Source organism: Acanthaster planci, linkage group LG08 (genome assembly GCF_054643075.1).
Source record: "Acanthaster planci isolate LZ-2023a linkage group LG08, COTS_SCS, whole genome shotgun sequence".
Classification (NCBI taxonomy): domain Eukaryota; kingdom Metazoa; phylum Echinodermata; class Asteroidea; order Valvatida; family Acanthasteridae; genus Acanthaster; species Acanthaster planci.
Window position 1 is genome coordinate 1102028 of NC_141784.1, and position 16864 is coordinate 1118891.

The window sequence follows — 16864 nt, forward strand, 5'->3', positions numbered from 1 at the left end:
GTTATGTGTGTAAAACAATGTAAAAGGCATTAGAAACAGATTGAACCATATCCAATTTGTTTGCACAACACTTCCTGGTTCAAAATGTTGTCACTTCCTGGTATTCCTTACACCTTTCTTTTGCAATGTCTCCGTCGCAGTTGTTGCCTACCTGTGATTGGGCAAATTGCAGCTTGGCATCATTACACACTTAAGAGAATAATTCTGAAAGCATTAAAAGATCACATGCAGCTAGTAAAAGCCACAAAAAATCCTGTTCGTCCTCACTGAATGCAGACACCTCCCCTTTTAATATTACATGGGTAAACCTGTGCATTTTGAGGTACCTGTATGTTACCAATGGAGGTTGAGCTTTCTGCAGACTTGGGTAGCTCATATGGAGGAAGGCCCGTAGGAATAGTCTTTGAGGAAGTTCAACTGATTCTGAAAAGGATCAGTTTCCACTCTGAAATGCAAATTATTCCTGACTTTTTGAGGAATCAATTCCCTGTCGTAGCCAGTTCCAGTTTCCCAAATGTTCAATTCCAGGCCATCTTAATCATGTTAATAGTTACTTGTTAGATGGTTGGATGGTCTGTTAATGACCTAATAGAGACTCAGAAATTGTTTTAAGTTGGATATAAGTTGAAGTTGGAATCCATTTTGATTGAATCATCTTACTGTTTTTTCCTACGAAATCAGCTTTATTGGGATAAATCTGTTTGGCTTTTCTAATAACTTCTCCAAATGTGAAAGGGGGCATACACTGAGTATACAGTGTTAAAATACACGTCGGGCAGGGAAAAAAACCCTAAATTAATTTACATCTCCCCTCCACCCCGGCATCTTTGAAATAAGTGTGGATAAGAAATTAATAATTCTGATATTCTTTGCCAATTTCTGAAAAGGCGGTGCCAAGCCCAAGGTGGCCAGGCCAGACCTCGTCCCTAGCACGCCGCCCCACTATGGCGAGGCCCTGCAGATGAGCAGTGGCAGCTCGCCCAGGAAGCTGAGCTCGGCCAGCAGTGGCGGCAGCAAGCGGCTAGACGCTAGCGTCAAGTTTGAGAGTCCCGCACGGAGTCCCGAGGAGGAGGAGGGCCGTGCCCCCGTGGACGTCGAGGACATCACGATACGAACCGAGTCCAGGGAGGAGCCGTTTGCCACAGAAGAGCTGCAGCAGAAACTGAGGGAAATGGATGGGGAACTAGACTACAGCCAAAGGTAAGACGGAAAAGGCCTCGGCGTCTGATTGGTCACTCGGCGCGAAAATTGTGACTAGCTCAAGCAAGTCGTAGTGGATACAGTGTGCTTTGGGCACCAGTGTTCTCATTGTGAAAATGCGTCTGTTAGACACGGATGTGTGATTTGGTAAATTGCACAGAGAATTTCAAGCCTAAGCTTACATGTACATGTAGAAAGCAGCTGAAAGCCTAAATGTATACTCGATGTGGTTCTGAATATGCACAAATTATGTATGAACACACAGCATCCCCTTGGAAGAGATAAAATCAAGGATACTGTTGCTGTTATTTCAATTGGGCTGCACTGACGTGCCTTCCCAGGGGTTTTGAACTCTGATGAAAATCAGGCCCGATTTCATAGAGCTGCCAAGCCAAAATACTTCTCAGCAAATGTATGGGCTAGAGGATAGCTGGTAAGCCACTTTTGCCAAGGAGATGTTTGCTCTGCTCAGTAAATTTCTTTCAAAGTGGCTCCCGGTTATGTGTAATCCACGTGCCACAAAGCAGGGTACATGAACACTGTGTCTTCCAGACAGTGTTTCTTGTTGAAGTCTGTGCAAATCCAACTCCAGTGTAGGCACAAACTCCTTCATCTGTATCTCTACTCCTGACAGAGTTGGGAACTTTGCTGAATGTAGTTTACAGGGGTCTTTGCAGCTTGTTCTCTGACCTAGTCAAAAGAACTCATAGTCTCATGACCTTTGACATGGGACGAGACTACTCTTGTGTCTTCTTGACCCCCAAACGATTGAGAAGGTAGAAACGGTGCCACACTGGCACTCACTTTTCTAAACATTCAAACGTCATTGTTTCAGGATTTTTTTCTCAATGAAAAGTTCACACTTTGGAACACTGATTTACCGTGAATGTAATGTGTTCAGCGTGAGAATCCCCACAGACAATCTTGAGCTGATTACATCTACATCCGTCACTTAGCACGTTCTTTTCGTCATACATGCACCGGTATTTACTCCTTCATGGGCCCTAAGTTGTTTATCCCCCATTCCCACCACACCATGATGCCACTAATATTTGGGTTATTCCATGAAGTTTGGGCACAGTTTGTGACGGCGTCCCTTGTTACGTTAACTTTTATTGCCCGTTATTTTCACATTTCAACAGATTAAGTCATTATTATTTGGCAAAGATTAACCACACCACTACAAGAACCTAGCAAGATTTAGAACAATGTCAATTTAGAATCCACATGCAGGGAAAAAAGATGTTTATTTTCATGATGTAACAAGGGACGCCGTCACAAACTGGGCCCGAACTTCGTGGAATGACCCATTTGCAATCGCCCACATTTTCTTACATGTGCACCCTTTCACCAGAGCACAATTTTATGACTTGTGATCAGTCTGATAAATGGTCACAAATTCAGAGTGCACATGCACCCAGAGTATACATTTAAAAATTCCGATCTCCTGAAGCATTGCCAGTGCACGGCACAACACTTCTGGCTCAATTTTGTGACTGTTGGTCCGTCCACCCATCTATTTGTTGCCTGGCCTAACGCTCTTCACGCCCTACACCACAGTGACGCTCAGAAAGCAACGATAACGTCTCTGCTCGTTATGGTAGTACAATGCTGTGCTTCGTTAGTGCTTCAAGTACCTGTATGCAGTTGGATCTTACAGTGAAGGCTTCAGTGAATAAAGAGATTGCTGAAGCTGTACACGGTCTGGCGCATTGTTACTGTGGACGTGTATGTGTTGTATATTAACATAGTGCCCATTACTTTAGGGGTTACCTGTTTGTGTATGCACACCTGCTAGTGACTTGGCTGCAAATTGTAATGATAATGCCGTCAGGATGCCTGGCATATGAGTCCTGGAAGTAAAATTGACTGCTTGAACATTCAGTAGATTCTGTTGTACTGCAGATGCACAGGTAGATTACATTATGTCTATTTCTATTGGCAGTGGATTTTTAGAGCGCGGTTGCTGGCAGTGCCGCAGACTTTGTATTTGTGACCGGAATAGGATGTGTTTGAGACGTGCATGTGTAGTAGTGTCAAAGCCAGCCAAACTCAACTGTGCAGATACTGTAGTTGAACTGCCGCAAATCAACTCAAACTTCCCTCCCTGCCGTAGGACCATCATTTGCTGCCTCCACTAACACTTATTCCTCCTCACTGCAAGCGTTACTGTATTTGTAGGGTGCCATAGGTTGACTGCCTGACCAGAGGAGGGCGCCGTTTGCAAAGACCCGGGATAAGTTTTTGAACAAGCTACTTAACTTCCTGATTGAGTGTGTAAAGTTTAGTTCCTTGTTTGCAAGACCATATAGCTTAAATAAAAACCTGGCCCCCAAGAGTGTATCATGGCAAGTGACCATGTATGTACAGTTGTATATGTGTATATAATTAACCACTTCCTGCCGGGGATTCCGGATCCGGACAGGTATGCTTTATATGCGTGGCCGGGGTCTCCGAACTCAGACAAAGGGACCAGGGCCTTGTAACAAAAGACCGTACTCGGAACAAAAAACACCAGGCTGCTGGGCATTACCGACATTTTTTCACTCTCAAAAGTGGAGATAATCCAGCCTTGTTTTGAAACAGTATACCAGGGTTTGGGGCATTTAAAGCGAGCAGATTACCACCGGGGACAAAAGCGCTCCACCACCGCAGCGATGAGCCACACAGTACTGCTGCACGCTAATCTGGCCCCTATTGAAAAGAGGTCAGCAGTGCACTGTGCCAGGTTCGTGAACAAAAGAAAGTTATATAACACCGCACAATCTGGGCTCTTTTACAAGGCTGCTGGCCTGGCTGAAATACCCAGGCGTCAATAGATTTTGTCTGTCTGACTAGAGTGGCCACCAGACAGTCCTTCACGTGTTTGTAAGTGTCCAGTAAATGAAGATTTAAAGAATTTTTAAAGAATTTTGAAAACAGAAAAAAATGATAAATATCCCAGCCCAGCATCATCAACATTGATAACTGCCCCGGCAGGAAGTGGTTAATGGCCTTCAGGAAAAGTGCCCTCTTTTGTTCAGGATGCAGCTTGTCTCTCTGTTTTGAAACATCTGGCAAGCCTGCTAGAGTTGTGGAATCTGTAGGAAGGTCGCAGGTCAAAATATGTCTTTTCAAAAAACACCGAATTTTTGGCTGTTCATGCAGTGGCAAAGAGCCACATAGAATTTTGCCATCATTACTTCAAAAAAGCGGGAAATGGCAAGATTTTCTGAACTTATTATTTCATTCTTGTACCATGCTTCGATTGGCTTGCCAAACGTTCAACATGTCATGTTTGAATCATGCCCATGTTTTTTTGTTTTTTTTCTAAATGACCAGCCAGAGCAAAGAACGCAAAGCTCCATGTTGCTGGTCTGTGTCAAATTCCCTCCGAGTTGAAATTTACCTGTGGGTGTAACTGACAATAAAGTACATCTGCAGTTGAACACGGCATGCTTGATGCCACAATATTAAAAAGTAAGATATGAACAGCAGGATGTTTATAGCGCAAGTGACAGTATTTGGAGTGCTTGTACTGTGCTGTATGTCTGAGGTGTTTGGAATGAGAGATAAGGCCATTTTGGGCCAAACAGAGCTCCGATAAAAACCTGGTAAGCTTACAGAGTAGCTGAAGAGTCAAATACAGACACTGTAATTTAAATATGGCGTAGAATAGATACGGTATAGCTTTGGCAATTTCTGACTCATTTGTAGGATTTATTTGGGTGCAGATCTTGAGGAATTCACACACAGACCAGAAACTGGGGCTTCAACTAACCGACCACTCAAAGCATTCATACTAACGCTCCTTGCTCGCTGCTTACCTCTCACCCCACCCCTCCCATCCCATCCCTGCCTCTCTCTCTCTCTGTCTCTCTCTTGTTCGCTCACCACAGGCCCACACTGACCACCATGCTACCTACCACCCCAACCACCACCCCGACCACGTCCCCAACAATGACTCCCCCTTCCCTCTCCACCCCTCGCACCTACAGCGGCAGCAGCACCATTGACACGCAGAGCGAGTCCTCGCCCCGCAAGATGGCCGCCGAGCTGTCGGCAGACTCGGCCGAGAGACTGCAGGAGCTGCCCAGTCCCGCCCGAGAAGGTGAGGTCCACCTGAGGGTACTCAACAAGGAGGAGGCAGAGGAGGACAAAGAACCGGAGTTTGAGGTGGGCGATCACCAGGAGGATGTAGCCGATGGGGAGGAGCAGTGCTGGTTGTGAGAGGAGAGCTTACCACGCTTATTACACTCTAACCGCTTTGATTACGTCAGTAAACATATCTCAAAAAGGCCTTCTTAGACTGTGTTTTTAGTTGTGTCCAAGAGGTTGGATCATTCAACTCATGCCTAACCTTGAGACATTTGCCAGCTGGCACAGTGACCAGACTATTAAAGTATCAAATGTATATTTCACAAGTTACTTGAAGATGGTGCTTTGTAACTGGCAAGCCATTAACCAGGGGTACTTCTGAATTTGTGCAGGTTCGTAAAGACATAATGACATGAATACCAGTGTGAGAAGGCCTGAAATGAGTCAGATGATGCCAAAGCCTGATTTCTGTTTATTGCCCAGTTACAAAAGCTCTAGGGCAAAATATTTTGAAATGGGGATATTGGAGGTACCAGGGCACTAAGGGCCAGGTCATTGTTTAACCAGCCATGTACAAAATATCACCGTTGATAGTCTCAAGTCTCTGGCCAATCCAAGCACAATCACTTAACCCTAAAAGAGCTGGCTGACATTTTTCCAATACCACAACTGGGCATTTTTTCTCTGGAGCTGAGCCTTTATTTTAGAGTAACCTTTTGCAATCACTTTGACACCTGTGTTGTGAGATTCGAACATAGCGTTTTTGTGCAACTCGCATTTTTCTCGAGATGGGTCAGCCAAGAAATGTATACTTTTACCACTGCGGTGCTCAATGTGCATGGGCTGGTATGCATGCAGACATGAACTTCAAATGACCGCAGAACTGCATGTCCAATTGAATTCAAACTTCGCATTTATAATTTAAGGAGCGTCTTTGTATGCATGCCAAGTTTCAAAAAAATTGAGCGTGGCACAGCCAAGTTCTTTGTGATGGAATCCACCCCCACCAATCTTTGAGATGGGCCAAAATAACCCGGCTCTTTGAGGGTTAAAACTCACGAGACACCACCACCCCATGAGTGTTATGGCAAAACACTGCTCACAGACAGTCAGACAACTCTACCTGTCTACCGTTGGCCAATTTGACTCGGGACAACTCGACAGTTGAGACAACTCGACCGGTGGGACAACTCAACCGTTTACCAAGTCGTCTGTTGAAACAACTTGACTGTTTAATGTGCACATGTAAATGATGTGCACATGTGACTCGACTCACCAGGCGTGGCATGCATAGGGACCTGATGATGTAGCATGCACTAGACTTGTAAACAGCATGTCGGCAGCATGGTGCGTGGCCACAACGGCAATGCGGCATGCACAGGTGGCATGGCACACAGTCTGTGGTGCATGCATGTAGCTACCTTGGCTGCAATGATGATCAGTCACTAGTCTGCCGGTTTGGAAGATGGTAAATCTGACGCCCAGTCCTTTCTCTTTTTTAATTTGAAGAAAAGGTGTGGGCGATGTGACTGTAAAAGCTCAAGCACATTCATTATGAGTCAACTTGTCTCAATTAAGGATTTGTCTCCACGGTTGAGTTATCTGTCCATTGGAGGCACAGAAGGTCTAGTTGTCCCAGCAGTCGAGTTGTCTCAAAGGTCGTGTTGTTCCGACTCGTGTTGGCAAATGGTTGACTTGTCTGAGCCCTATGCTCACTGTTGTTTGGTATTTGCTAGCTCAATGAAGCCAAAAAGTTGAGATGTCTCTTATGTGCTGAAGATGTATGAGCTGGAAAACTACCTTTGCTTTCCGTTATCAGCAGTTGTTCCGAAACTACAGTATATTGCAGTTCAAAGTTAACCGTGGAATGGGAAAAATGTTCTCCTCACACTTTTTCTCTTCCCAGGGAATTTATTTTCCTTGCCTGTGAAAATGTGACAAATTATTCCCTAACGGAGAAGAAGATTTTCACACCTATTTACACAATTGGGAAAACATTTTGACATCTTTTTACTGGAATTGGAAAACATTTTCACATCTTGTGAAATGAGAATGCGAATGTGAACGGGAATTCTTTCCATAAAATTTCCCATTCACAGTCAAATTTCAGCAGCAACATACTGAGACCTAGTTATTTTTCCAGCAAAACCACAAATACTAACCCTGGTTTACTAAAACATGGACATTGTGCGTAAAATGTAAAAACCAAAAAATCCTTTAAATGCTTGCCTTGTGCATGGCTTGAAGTGGTTTTGCTTTCATTTTAATCCCAAATGCCCTGAATTGTTCAATCTCGGTATACATGTAGTTTTTTCACATCCCCAAGGAGTACTGATGGGTGCAATTATGGCTGCTTTGGTAGTGGTATATGTATGTGGTTGTATTTATAGCATGCCGGTCTAATAGGCCCATGCAAGAAATTAATTGGGCATTGAGAGCTCTTGGTTCTTGTTTTGTCTTTTCCAACCTACCTCTGTGCTTCATAAATAGACTGGCGTCCCCAATTTCAGTCGTATTCACGAACGTACAATATAAATTTGAAACCCTTAATGGGATGGTACCAGGTGATTTTGGGGGTTGGAATGAAATTGTAGAATATAGTCTGGTTCTTTGAATTTAACGTTTTCAAATAAATACCCTACGTTGGGGAATGTGACTGAAATTGGGTCCCCACGAATAGGGCCTATTGTGTACGTTCCAGTCATTCTGCCAAATGTTTTAATTGGGCTTGTAATTCCAGCTTGGCCAGCAAAAAAGCAAAGACAGTTTTGTGTTGGAACTATAGCTGGCAAGTTAACTTGAGTGTACTGAGTCGTGGGTGTTGTTGGATGAGGTGCATTCTCAATATTAGACTTTTCCTTTAACCCTAACAGTCCTCCATCCTCCAATTTCAACATGATTTGACACACCCTTAGGGGCTAGGGTTAAAGCAGCTCTGTCAATGTTAAGCAGCTGTGTAACATTATGGCCCATATGCTAAGCTTCAAAGTCTGCTTGATGCTAATGAGTGTCTGGCCAGCCACCAATTTCCACTTTTGTGGACCTATTTTACGTTCACTTTCTTTTGGAATCATTTGTTGTTAATGCCGCATTTTCTGGCAGAGGGGAGTTGTTTTATGCTTCTCTTGATTCAGTGTAACACTGGCAGATCTGATTCCAGAAATTTGTTGGAAATCCAACTGCAGTTAGATCATATTGGACAGTGACAAAACAAACCATTGTGGAAGGTGGCACTCTGTTCTCGTATGTTTGCATTCAATGTCTCTAGTCTCGTTATTGTCCGTTTCCTGTATCTAGAGATGTGAATATTGTATTTGTTTACGGGGAAAAAGGTATATACACACGCCACTTTTACCTTATATGTGCGTGTCATTAAGGTTAATACTTTGATGAATGTTTTAATGAATGTTTTTGTTTGGAATTATGCACAAATGTGATCAATGTGGAGATTGTGTTTTGCATGATTAAAAAGCAGTTGCCATTTAATATAAGAAACTGAACAGTGAGACGAAACGATAGTTATATGGCACCATGGTTAAATTTTCTTTTTTTACTATGAAAATTTGTGACCCGTTCTGTAAAAGTGAGTCACAAGTCACTGGAGCCACTTTTGAGTTTTACTTTGTATAAGATTGAGGAATTTGAGCTCATTGTTTTGATGCGTCACTCAGTTTGGTATGATGAAAGTGGAGGTTGTGAAGATTTTAAATTGTTGAGGATTCCTATTGCTTAAACTCTGCAAGATTCTTTCAAAGGCCTTTGACTCAAAAGTGGCTCTGGCCTTATTTGACTCTTTTTTGGCCAAGCGGGTCACAATTTGCCGTTATACTTGAAGTCAACTGTGTGGCACATGACTACGTGTATGTGGACATGCAACCAATACTGTCTCAGACGCTTGTTAATAGAATTATGTCACAGGTTTCCCACATTTGAACCAAAAAGTGCTTCAAAAGCAAGAGTGCTGTTGTACCAAGTACTTGTACTTGTAAAATATCCGCGTAATGCTCAAGAACAGTAGAAAGCTGTGTTCTTGACTGGGAGTTAGCTTGTGTTTGAGTAATGATATGTGACCTGTTCACACAAACACTGAACAGAGTAGCACAGAACAAAAAACTTTTATCATTAAATTTTAATAGATTGGGCAACGACAGGGCTTTGATTCCTTCTCTTGGGATTACATAAGGAAGGGGTGAACGCTACCATTTCTGTATTATCGGATAGCTTCAATGAATCAACTGGAGAACTTGTTTTTAATTTCTGTGTCCGTATTTCGTTGGAACACATCCAAAATGGGATTTGGTTTTATTTCGTTTAGTGTTTGAAATGTTTCCCTTGATTTAAGTTATCAGTGTTTATGCAGCTGTGAATTTCATGATTGTATTTGATTGCATTACTCAGAGTCTTGGGGGAATAGATCCTTTTCTCATGTTGACCCACATCTGTGGAACAAACTGCCTTCAGATATTCACACCATCTCCTCCGTCACTGGCGTCAAACTTTCTCTTAAAACCCACTTGTTTAAGAAGTGTTATATTATTTCTGGTTCATTTTACTTGGTTGAAATTTGTATCGAGCCATGAGTGTCAAATTTGGCAGATGCTGGCTTGTTGTAAATTTTCTGTGTTATTAACACAAGTACACTCGTGAGTGTACAAACAGTAGGAGTTATCGAGTAAGCCAAGTGTGCCCTCAACCGGACCGGAAATACACTTTTGAATCCGTTGGTCATTTCAAGATTCCAGAAAGGGGGCACATTGACCATTCATTGGATGTGATCCAAGAGTAATGTGCATTCCAGATTTCCTGCCGCACCACCTTGAGAGCACCATGCTCAACTGTAACCCAGCCGACTCGCAGAAGAGAATCATTTGACTGTGAACATCACAGGTTCGAGCCCAAGTCCCCCCCCCACACTTTTTTTACACATGAGTACATTTTTTCAAAGGTTTTTTGAGACTGTTTTGAACTTTTTTTTCCCATTAAAAGCGAAGCAAAAACAGTTTGCATTGAAACATTTCTGAAATGTATTTGAATCTAAGCCAAGCCAGTTTCAGTAACTTTCAGGTATTTGTGATTTTGTTTTTCACAATCAACACAAAAATCTAACCTGTTTATCTAGGTTTCTTTTCTGATTGAATGTGAGAAAGAAAAAAAAGACACAAGCCAGTGAAAGATGAGTGTTCCAATAGTATGGTTTCGTGTACATGTACAAATACTTCCTCACTGGTTACAGCGAGAGAGGCTGAGCCCACACAGGATCAACGTAGTGAAAGATCAAGGAATGACCGGTTGTACATCTGTAGACAAGTTTGGCCGTGAACTATAGTTCAACCAGTAGTCCGTCACTTTTTAACAATCACACTCAAATGACCCTTGTTGGCCTCTTTTTTAAAATCTCATTGTTTCTCAAATTGCACCATTGGCTTTGATTCTGACAGCGAAAACATGGTCATTGAATTCTTGTACAATTTCCTTTTTTTTGTGAAAAGTTCCCTTAATAATAAATGAAATCGGTCATTGATAACCAGTGGTGGGACTATACCTCATGGCCTGGTGACTGATCCCAAATGGTCAACTTGATAGTCCAAACCATCCATCGTTCGTTGTTAGTTGAACTATAATTGTCAATAGTTGTCGCTCAAATTAAGATTTTTACCTGTTACCAAGGATATTTTGTGCTCAGGTTACCAGGGAAAATCAACCAGTGATCCACAGATGGTCATCCCATGTGAAGAACTGGTTCATGTGTGTCTGTTCGGTTCATGGGTACTCTCTGCGCCACATGTTGAAGCTACATGTAGTGAGCTTTGCTTTGTAACTCGTGGGACCCTGTAATGGAGGTTGTGAAGATGTCGCATAGGCCTGCTAATGGCCAATAGTCCGGCGTTGTAGTCGAGTCCATCACAAGTCCCTGTAAGTCCACCACAAATTGTCGAGTCTTGAGCCAAGCCACAAGCAATTCAAGTGAACTGTGAGAAAAGCATTCCTGTGTCATTATTCACCCATTATATATAACATGTCTTGTGACTGACTGGACTTGTGAAGGGACATGATAACAGGACTTTTGATGGACTGAACTATGACACTGATGCTACGTGCCCTTTTAATACTCTGCGGAAAGACAGTTTCAGAAGCATTTTTGGGTCAGAGTTTACCGCCCCAAAATGAACAGGACGAGTCCAGGAAATCATCGATAAGGAGTGTTCTCACAGTAGGAGAAAAATGAGTGTTTTCCAATCAAAGGAATGACCATGTATGGTGTGCGGAACCAGCAGGAGTGCACATGTTGTCTACCAGCCCCGAGGAATCCTGTTGCTGTATAAAAAGAAGTGTCCCCTCTCCTTCGCACATGTGGTCTGTGGGTAATACGGGCGATTCACAATAGTGCGCCACCACGAGTTTGCAATACATTGGCCAATCATAACGCGCAAAATTTATCGATCCTTTCCAAACGCGCATTGGGTCAACAAATTTTGCGCATTGTGATAGGTCAACGCGTTGCAAACTCTTGATGGCGCACTATTGTAAAATGACCGTATTAGTATCCTTGAGTTTTGTCTTAAGTCCTGACTACTACTGCAGTAACCAAAAAGGATGTTAAGCAAATTCCACGCTAGAAAGTGAAAGTATTCTCATTGAGTTCTCAATAAATTCCTCATGGAGAAGTTGGAGATGTATTTATGGTCAAAATGATACCCTGTATTCTTGTGCTTTTTGAGGGGGGAAGTGTTGTCTAAAAGTGATGTATGTAATTGATTTTTTTACAATTGATTTTATTCATATTTTGTTTAGTGATTGTATGTCTGCAGGTTATGACTCTGTTATTTATACTTCAGTAGCCATGTTTTGGCATCAATTTCTTCTGTAAATTATTAACAAAGAAAAACGTATTAAAGCTGGTGTAAAATTCTTCTCACTTGCATGTGTAACTGCTTTTTGTATCTAACACCATTACTGGTTAAAAAAATTGAAGAAGCATTATGGAACCATGTGCTTATTAATATGCGTGCTGTAAGATGTTAAGAGTATAAAAAAAACAACAAATAAAGTTGTAAATAATATTTATCATATGTTGGCTCGTTCCGAAAGGACAAAATGGACCATTTCTGGTATGAGGTTGTTTCATTCAATAAAACAAGAAGGGAAAAAAAAAAAGAAAACAATTGCACAAAACATCCTAGAGATTTTGTATCTTTTATTCTGTTTGTTTTGGTGATGATGAGATTTCTTTTGTTCCTCTTTGATTTTTCTCCTGTTTGTTTTCGTGCAGTGGTAGGGATATAGGGCTAGAGCTCCCTGAGTCATCCTAAGAAGAGCCAATCAGCTTTCGGAGACACTGTTGGACAGCAAGAGCCAGCCAATCGCAATGCAGACTCAGTCAAAGCTTGTCTCACTATCTGTCAATCAAAGCAGGGTATGCCATACTCGATACTCGGAGTGTGGAGCACACAGGCCCTTCTGCAGCAGGGTGATATCTGCTTAAAGCTGTAAGATACGCTCAGCTGGATGAGTGGATCGTGCAGTGACCTTCCAAAGGTCATGAGAGTATTTAACGGACGTATGCATAGGCTTCGGTGTGAAGTCATTTTTGACTGTTGTATTTTTGTAAGTGCCCAGCAGTTGGTAGTGTCAGGTATTCCAAAGCACATCCAAAGATTTGCATGTACAGCATGTCGCTGCTCATATTTAAGTTGTTCAAAGCTTTTAAGATGACCAACGAAGACACTCAACAGATACGCGTCATACCAAGATTTGAAAGCCTTGGAGTAGTTGGTTCTTATTTGTCACTAATTACACTACTTTGTTATCATAGTAAAGATTAACTGGGGCCTATTACTTTCCATTGTCTCCTGTTGACCATCTTTTGTTACATTTTCGGCTACTAACAATGAGGAGAAAGCTATTTGTCAAGATCGACTCTGAACCCTAGATTGTCATAAATTTTGTACAGCTATTTTTTAAATAGAGGTCATCCACAAAGGAAAAGTGTTTGATTTCAGCCATCTTTCATGTATAGTGTTGTATTCGAGTCCATGATATGTCCGTAACAAGTCATTCAGTCTTAAGCCAATTCACAAGCTAATTTAAATGAGCTGTGACAAAAGCATTCTTTTGTCATTGTTCACCCTTTACGTATGACTGGCCTTGTGAAGGGACTTGTGATGGACATGGCTGATTTTGGTTTCACCACTCTCCAATTCTATAATCTCCACTCTAAAATCATGTTGGTACCAGAAAGAAAAGTATACCCAAATTAAAAAAACAAAACAAAACAAAAAAATAGAAGGGATACCATTCCTCTTTTGGTGTAGAGTATCTGGAGGTTTTCACTTGATGCCCGCACAAAATGAGGACTTATTGTTTGTTTTCAATCCGTCTTTTTAAACAGTAGTGTACAGTTCTTTACGTGCAAATGGTGTAAACCGTCAGAATGAAAAACAAATGACTATTTTCAAAAATTTCCTGTTAAAAACCCTCTGTAATTATCTGTAAATAAAGCAGGGATTAACATTATTTATGTAAGTGCTATGTGTAATACTAGAGCTTGGATGTATTACCAGGTTTTGGTGATGCTATAGGGGAAAAAGGTCAGATTTAAGAGTTTGGTGCCAAGTTTTATATCATGAAATGTGATTGTAGATATATTTGGGGAGGTTTATGTTACTTTTTAACTTTTGCGTTATCTGGCTTCATTTCTTAATACCCAGAACAGACATTTTAATACACTCAGGAGACCAGCATACTGAGTTGCATATAGCTTAATAAGGGCTAGAATGCTGGTACGGCATTGCGAGGGTAGAGGGTTCGAATCTCAGAGCAGGCTGGTTTTCTTGTGTTAAACTGTTTACAGTTTGAGATTGAATTTCTGAAAAATGCATTATGCTAAATGGTAGTGGAAGTAACAAATGATTAGATTTATTTTAAAAAGATAACTGATGAATGCAGACATTAACGTCTTTTAAAAGGGGGGGGGGCAGAAATTCAAGTACTCCTGTGATCAGACTTAAAACCACCATGATTTTTATGTTTAGGGACTCATTATCATTTCCTGTATCAGAAAATCTTGCAACAAGTCAAAACTTTGGAGAAATATTTCTTAAAGCATGACAAACAAGAATTACGTTCGATGGCTTTGAGAGGATACAAGAACTTATTGCATGAGCTGTAATTATATTGCACAAGTTGTAATTATATTGCACGATTTGTAATTATATTGCACAAGTTGTAATTATATTGCACGAGTTGTAATTATATTGCACAGGTTGAAGATGGGTGCAATCTTGTTGAAATATGTGCAGTATATTCTTGTATCCCCCAAAAAACCATCAAATATTTTTATTAATACTGTGCTGATGATTTTATTCAAGCAAACTTGATTTGGATCAGCCAATCAGTTTTTTTCTGGCTCAGCATTCAAACTTTGCTCAAAGTTCAGAGGAGTTTCAACTCTTGTGGCGATGCGTGTGTGAGATGGCATGCCGACACAATATCAGGTGAACGCATTACTGGCATGCATTAATTAACTGGTTAACATCTGGGAGTTGACATGATAGGGAACCAGCCCAATTAATTCAAGAGAACAATGGTGTAACTTTGTGGAATAGATTTGTAATAAATGTGGCATAAATTTAGAAGCTGGTACAACTGTATTTTTGTAAATCAAATTTTCCCCAAAGATTTGAAGATGGTGCTGGTTCATTTCTCAATTAAAGATCCCTCTAAAAGAATGTTGGAGATTTAGGTATATCATTTTGATATTTCACTTTCCATTTTGCCATTTTGTCTTTTTGGGTTTAGTGTCATGTACATATTTCACAATGCTTTGATGTTGGGCATTATCAGGGTACACAGCTAGACGTATTTCTTTCTTTGTATAGACTTTTATGTTCTTTTTAATGGACAAATTCTCTCCTTGGCCAGTAGAAAACACGACCAGATTTTACCACAAAGCACCAATTCAGTACAGAGGTAAGACTGGATTCTTCTAGTTTTTAGATTTCTTGCAACGGTCAACATTGAATGTTTTTGTTACATGTTATAGTTTTCACATATCACTGTAATGCCCATTACTGCTTCATTTGACTGCTAGGCCGGATCATAAATTTGTCACCCTGGGAAAGATACTTTCGTTATCTCCTTCAGTTTGCAGGTCGATAAACTTGTAAACCACTCAAACAGAGCATTGTGTGAAGAGAGAAGCCTTAAGCACAACTCATCATCGAAGGGGGAGGGGTCATTCCCCTCATACATGACATGTGGGTATGGATATACATGTACATCAAATGTAAATTCATTCGTAAATACCTCAACAATATTCAACAATGTGCAACTGGACCGTGTATTATTCTTTGGTGTGCTTGCTGAGAAGTGATAATGCCTGCTGCATAAATCATATGCTGGCACATGGATGCAAGACATAATCGATTCTGATTGGTCAAGAGTCTGTGTGTATACGGCTTGCCAAGCGCATGCCAAGTCCATATGAGGAGATTCTTTTGGAAAACTTGCACAAGGAATATACCATAAAATGGACAGAGGTGTTTGGGTAAATGAAAGTAAAATTCTAGAAGAAAATCACTGGAAATCCATCATATATTGACTTCTTTTGACTTTCTTCCTAGAAAGGTATTTATGCATGGGAATAAATATGTGCTTGGCCAGTCTTAAACTAACGTTTAAGACTGGCTGAGGAGACTGAACACTGATAATTGTTGCTGCTCGGGCATTACTCACATCCATACTCCTGAGCCAGTCTTAAACGCATGTTTAAGGCTGGCCAAGCACGTATTTATTCCCTTAATATAATGTTCACTGAAGAAATATGGGCCTGTTTGATTCACATGGATCTGGATCATGATCAGTGACCCAACGTTGGTTCACTGACACCAGAACCTGCTTAATGGATGGAGTGAACGAGCATTGGGATCAATGGAGTTCATTTCTTATGACCACAGTGTCTGTATAAAATTTCATTCTTGTCCGCAGGAAAAAAAAAATTCTTTTTGTTTTCCACAATGCAGGATTTGCAAACCTGGTTGCCAAAGGTGATTTCTAAAGTACGAATTACTTTGGAAAAAATGTAAGGGGGAATTGTGTTGAAGATGAGAGTGTCTACAAACCCTGCATGCTAAGGTGGTCACACTTTAACCCAGAAGTCATAAAGTAGTCATATACTGACAAGCAGCTCATCGAGGACTGATCTGTTGAAAAAGCATCAAGGTACATGTATTTACAAATACATTTGTACTGTACAAGATTCCAAAGTTTTTTATGACGATGTTCCCCATATGCTGTAGCCATCTACCCCCAAAATCCACCTACCCATCAGAATGACATAGCAGTTCTTGGATGCTAACGCTCCTCAATATTCCAAATTTAATATGATTTTACATACATTATGTAACAGTACATGTATTTGTACATTTACATGGTGGTTTGGCATCTCAGGGCTCCAGCCACTATTTTTGTGGTTGGCGTAAATTGTGGAAAAATCACGGTGTGGTTCCCTAAATAAAGCAGTTGCTTTCATTGCAAACTTCCTATTAATCGAGTCAGTGAGCAAAGTGCAAGTGTTGGAATGACCCTT

General features: G+C 41.1%; 1 protein-coding gene across 6 annotated transcripts in view; it reads left to right on the forward strand.

Annotated features, from left to right (window-relative positions):
* Positions 1–16813, forward strand: part of LOC110978095 (phosphatidylinositol 4-phosphate 5-kinase type-1 alpha-like) — a 53701-nt gene extending 36888 nt beyond the window's left edge. For 3 of the 6 annotated variants that reach the window (XM_022232791.2, XM_022232794.2, XM_022232796.2), the window contains exons 13-14: positions 888–1200; positions 5079–12546. In XM_022232791.2, the coding sequence (XP_022088483.2) occupies positions 888–1200; positions 5079–5409 (644 nt within the window). In that variant the 3' untranslated portion in view covers positions 5410–12546. The other 3 variants (XM_022232793.2, XM_022232797.2, XM_022232795.2) reach the window with 3 other exon arrangements.
* Positions 16814–16864: the final 51 nt, after the last annotated feature.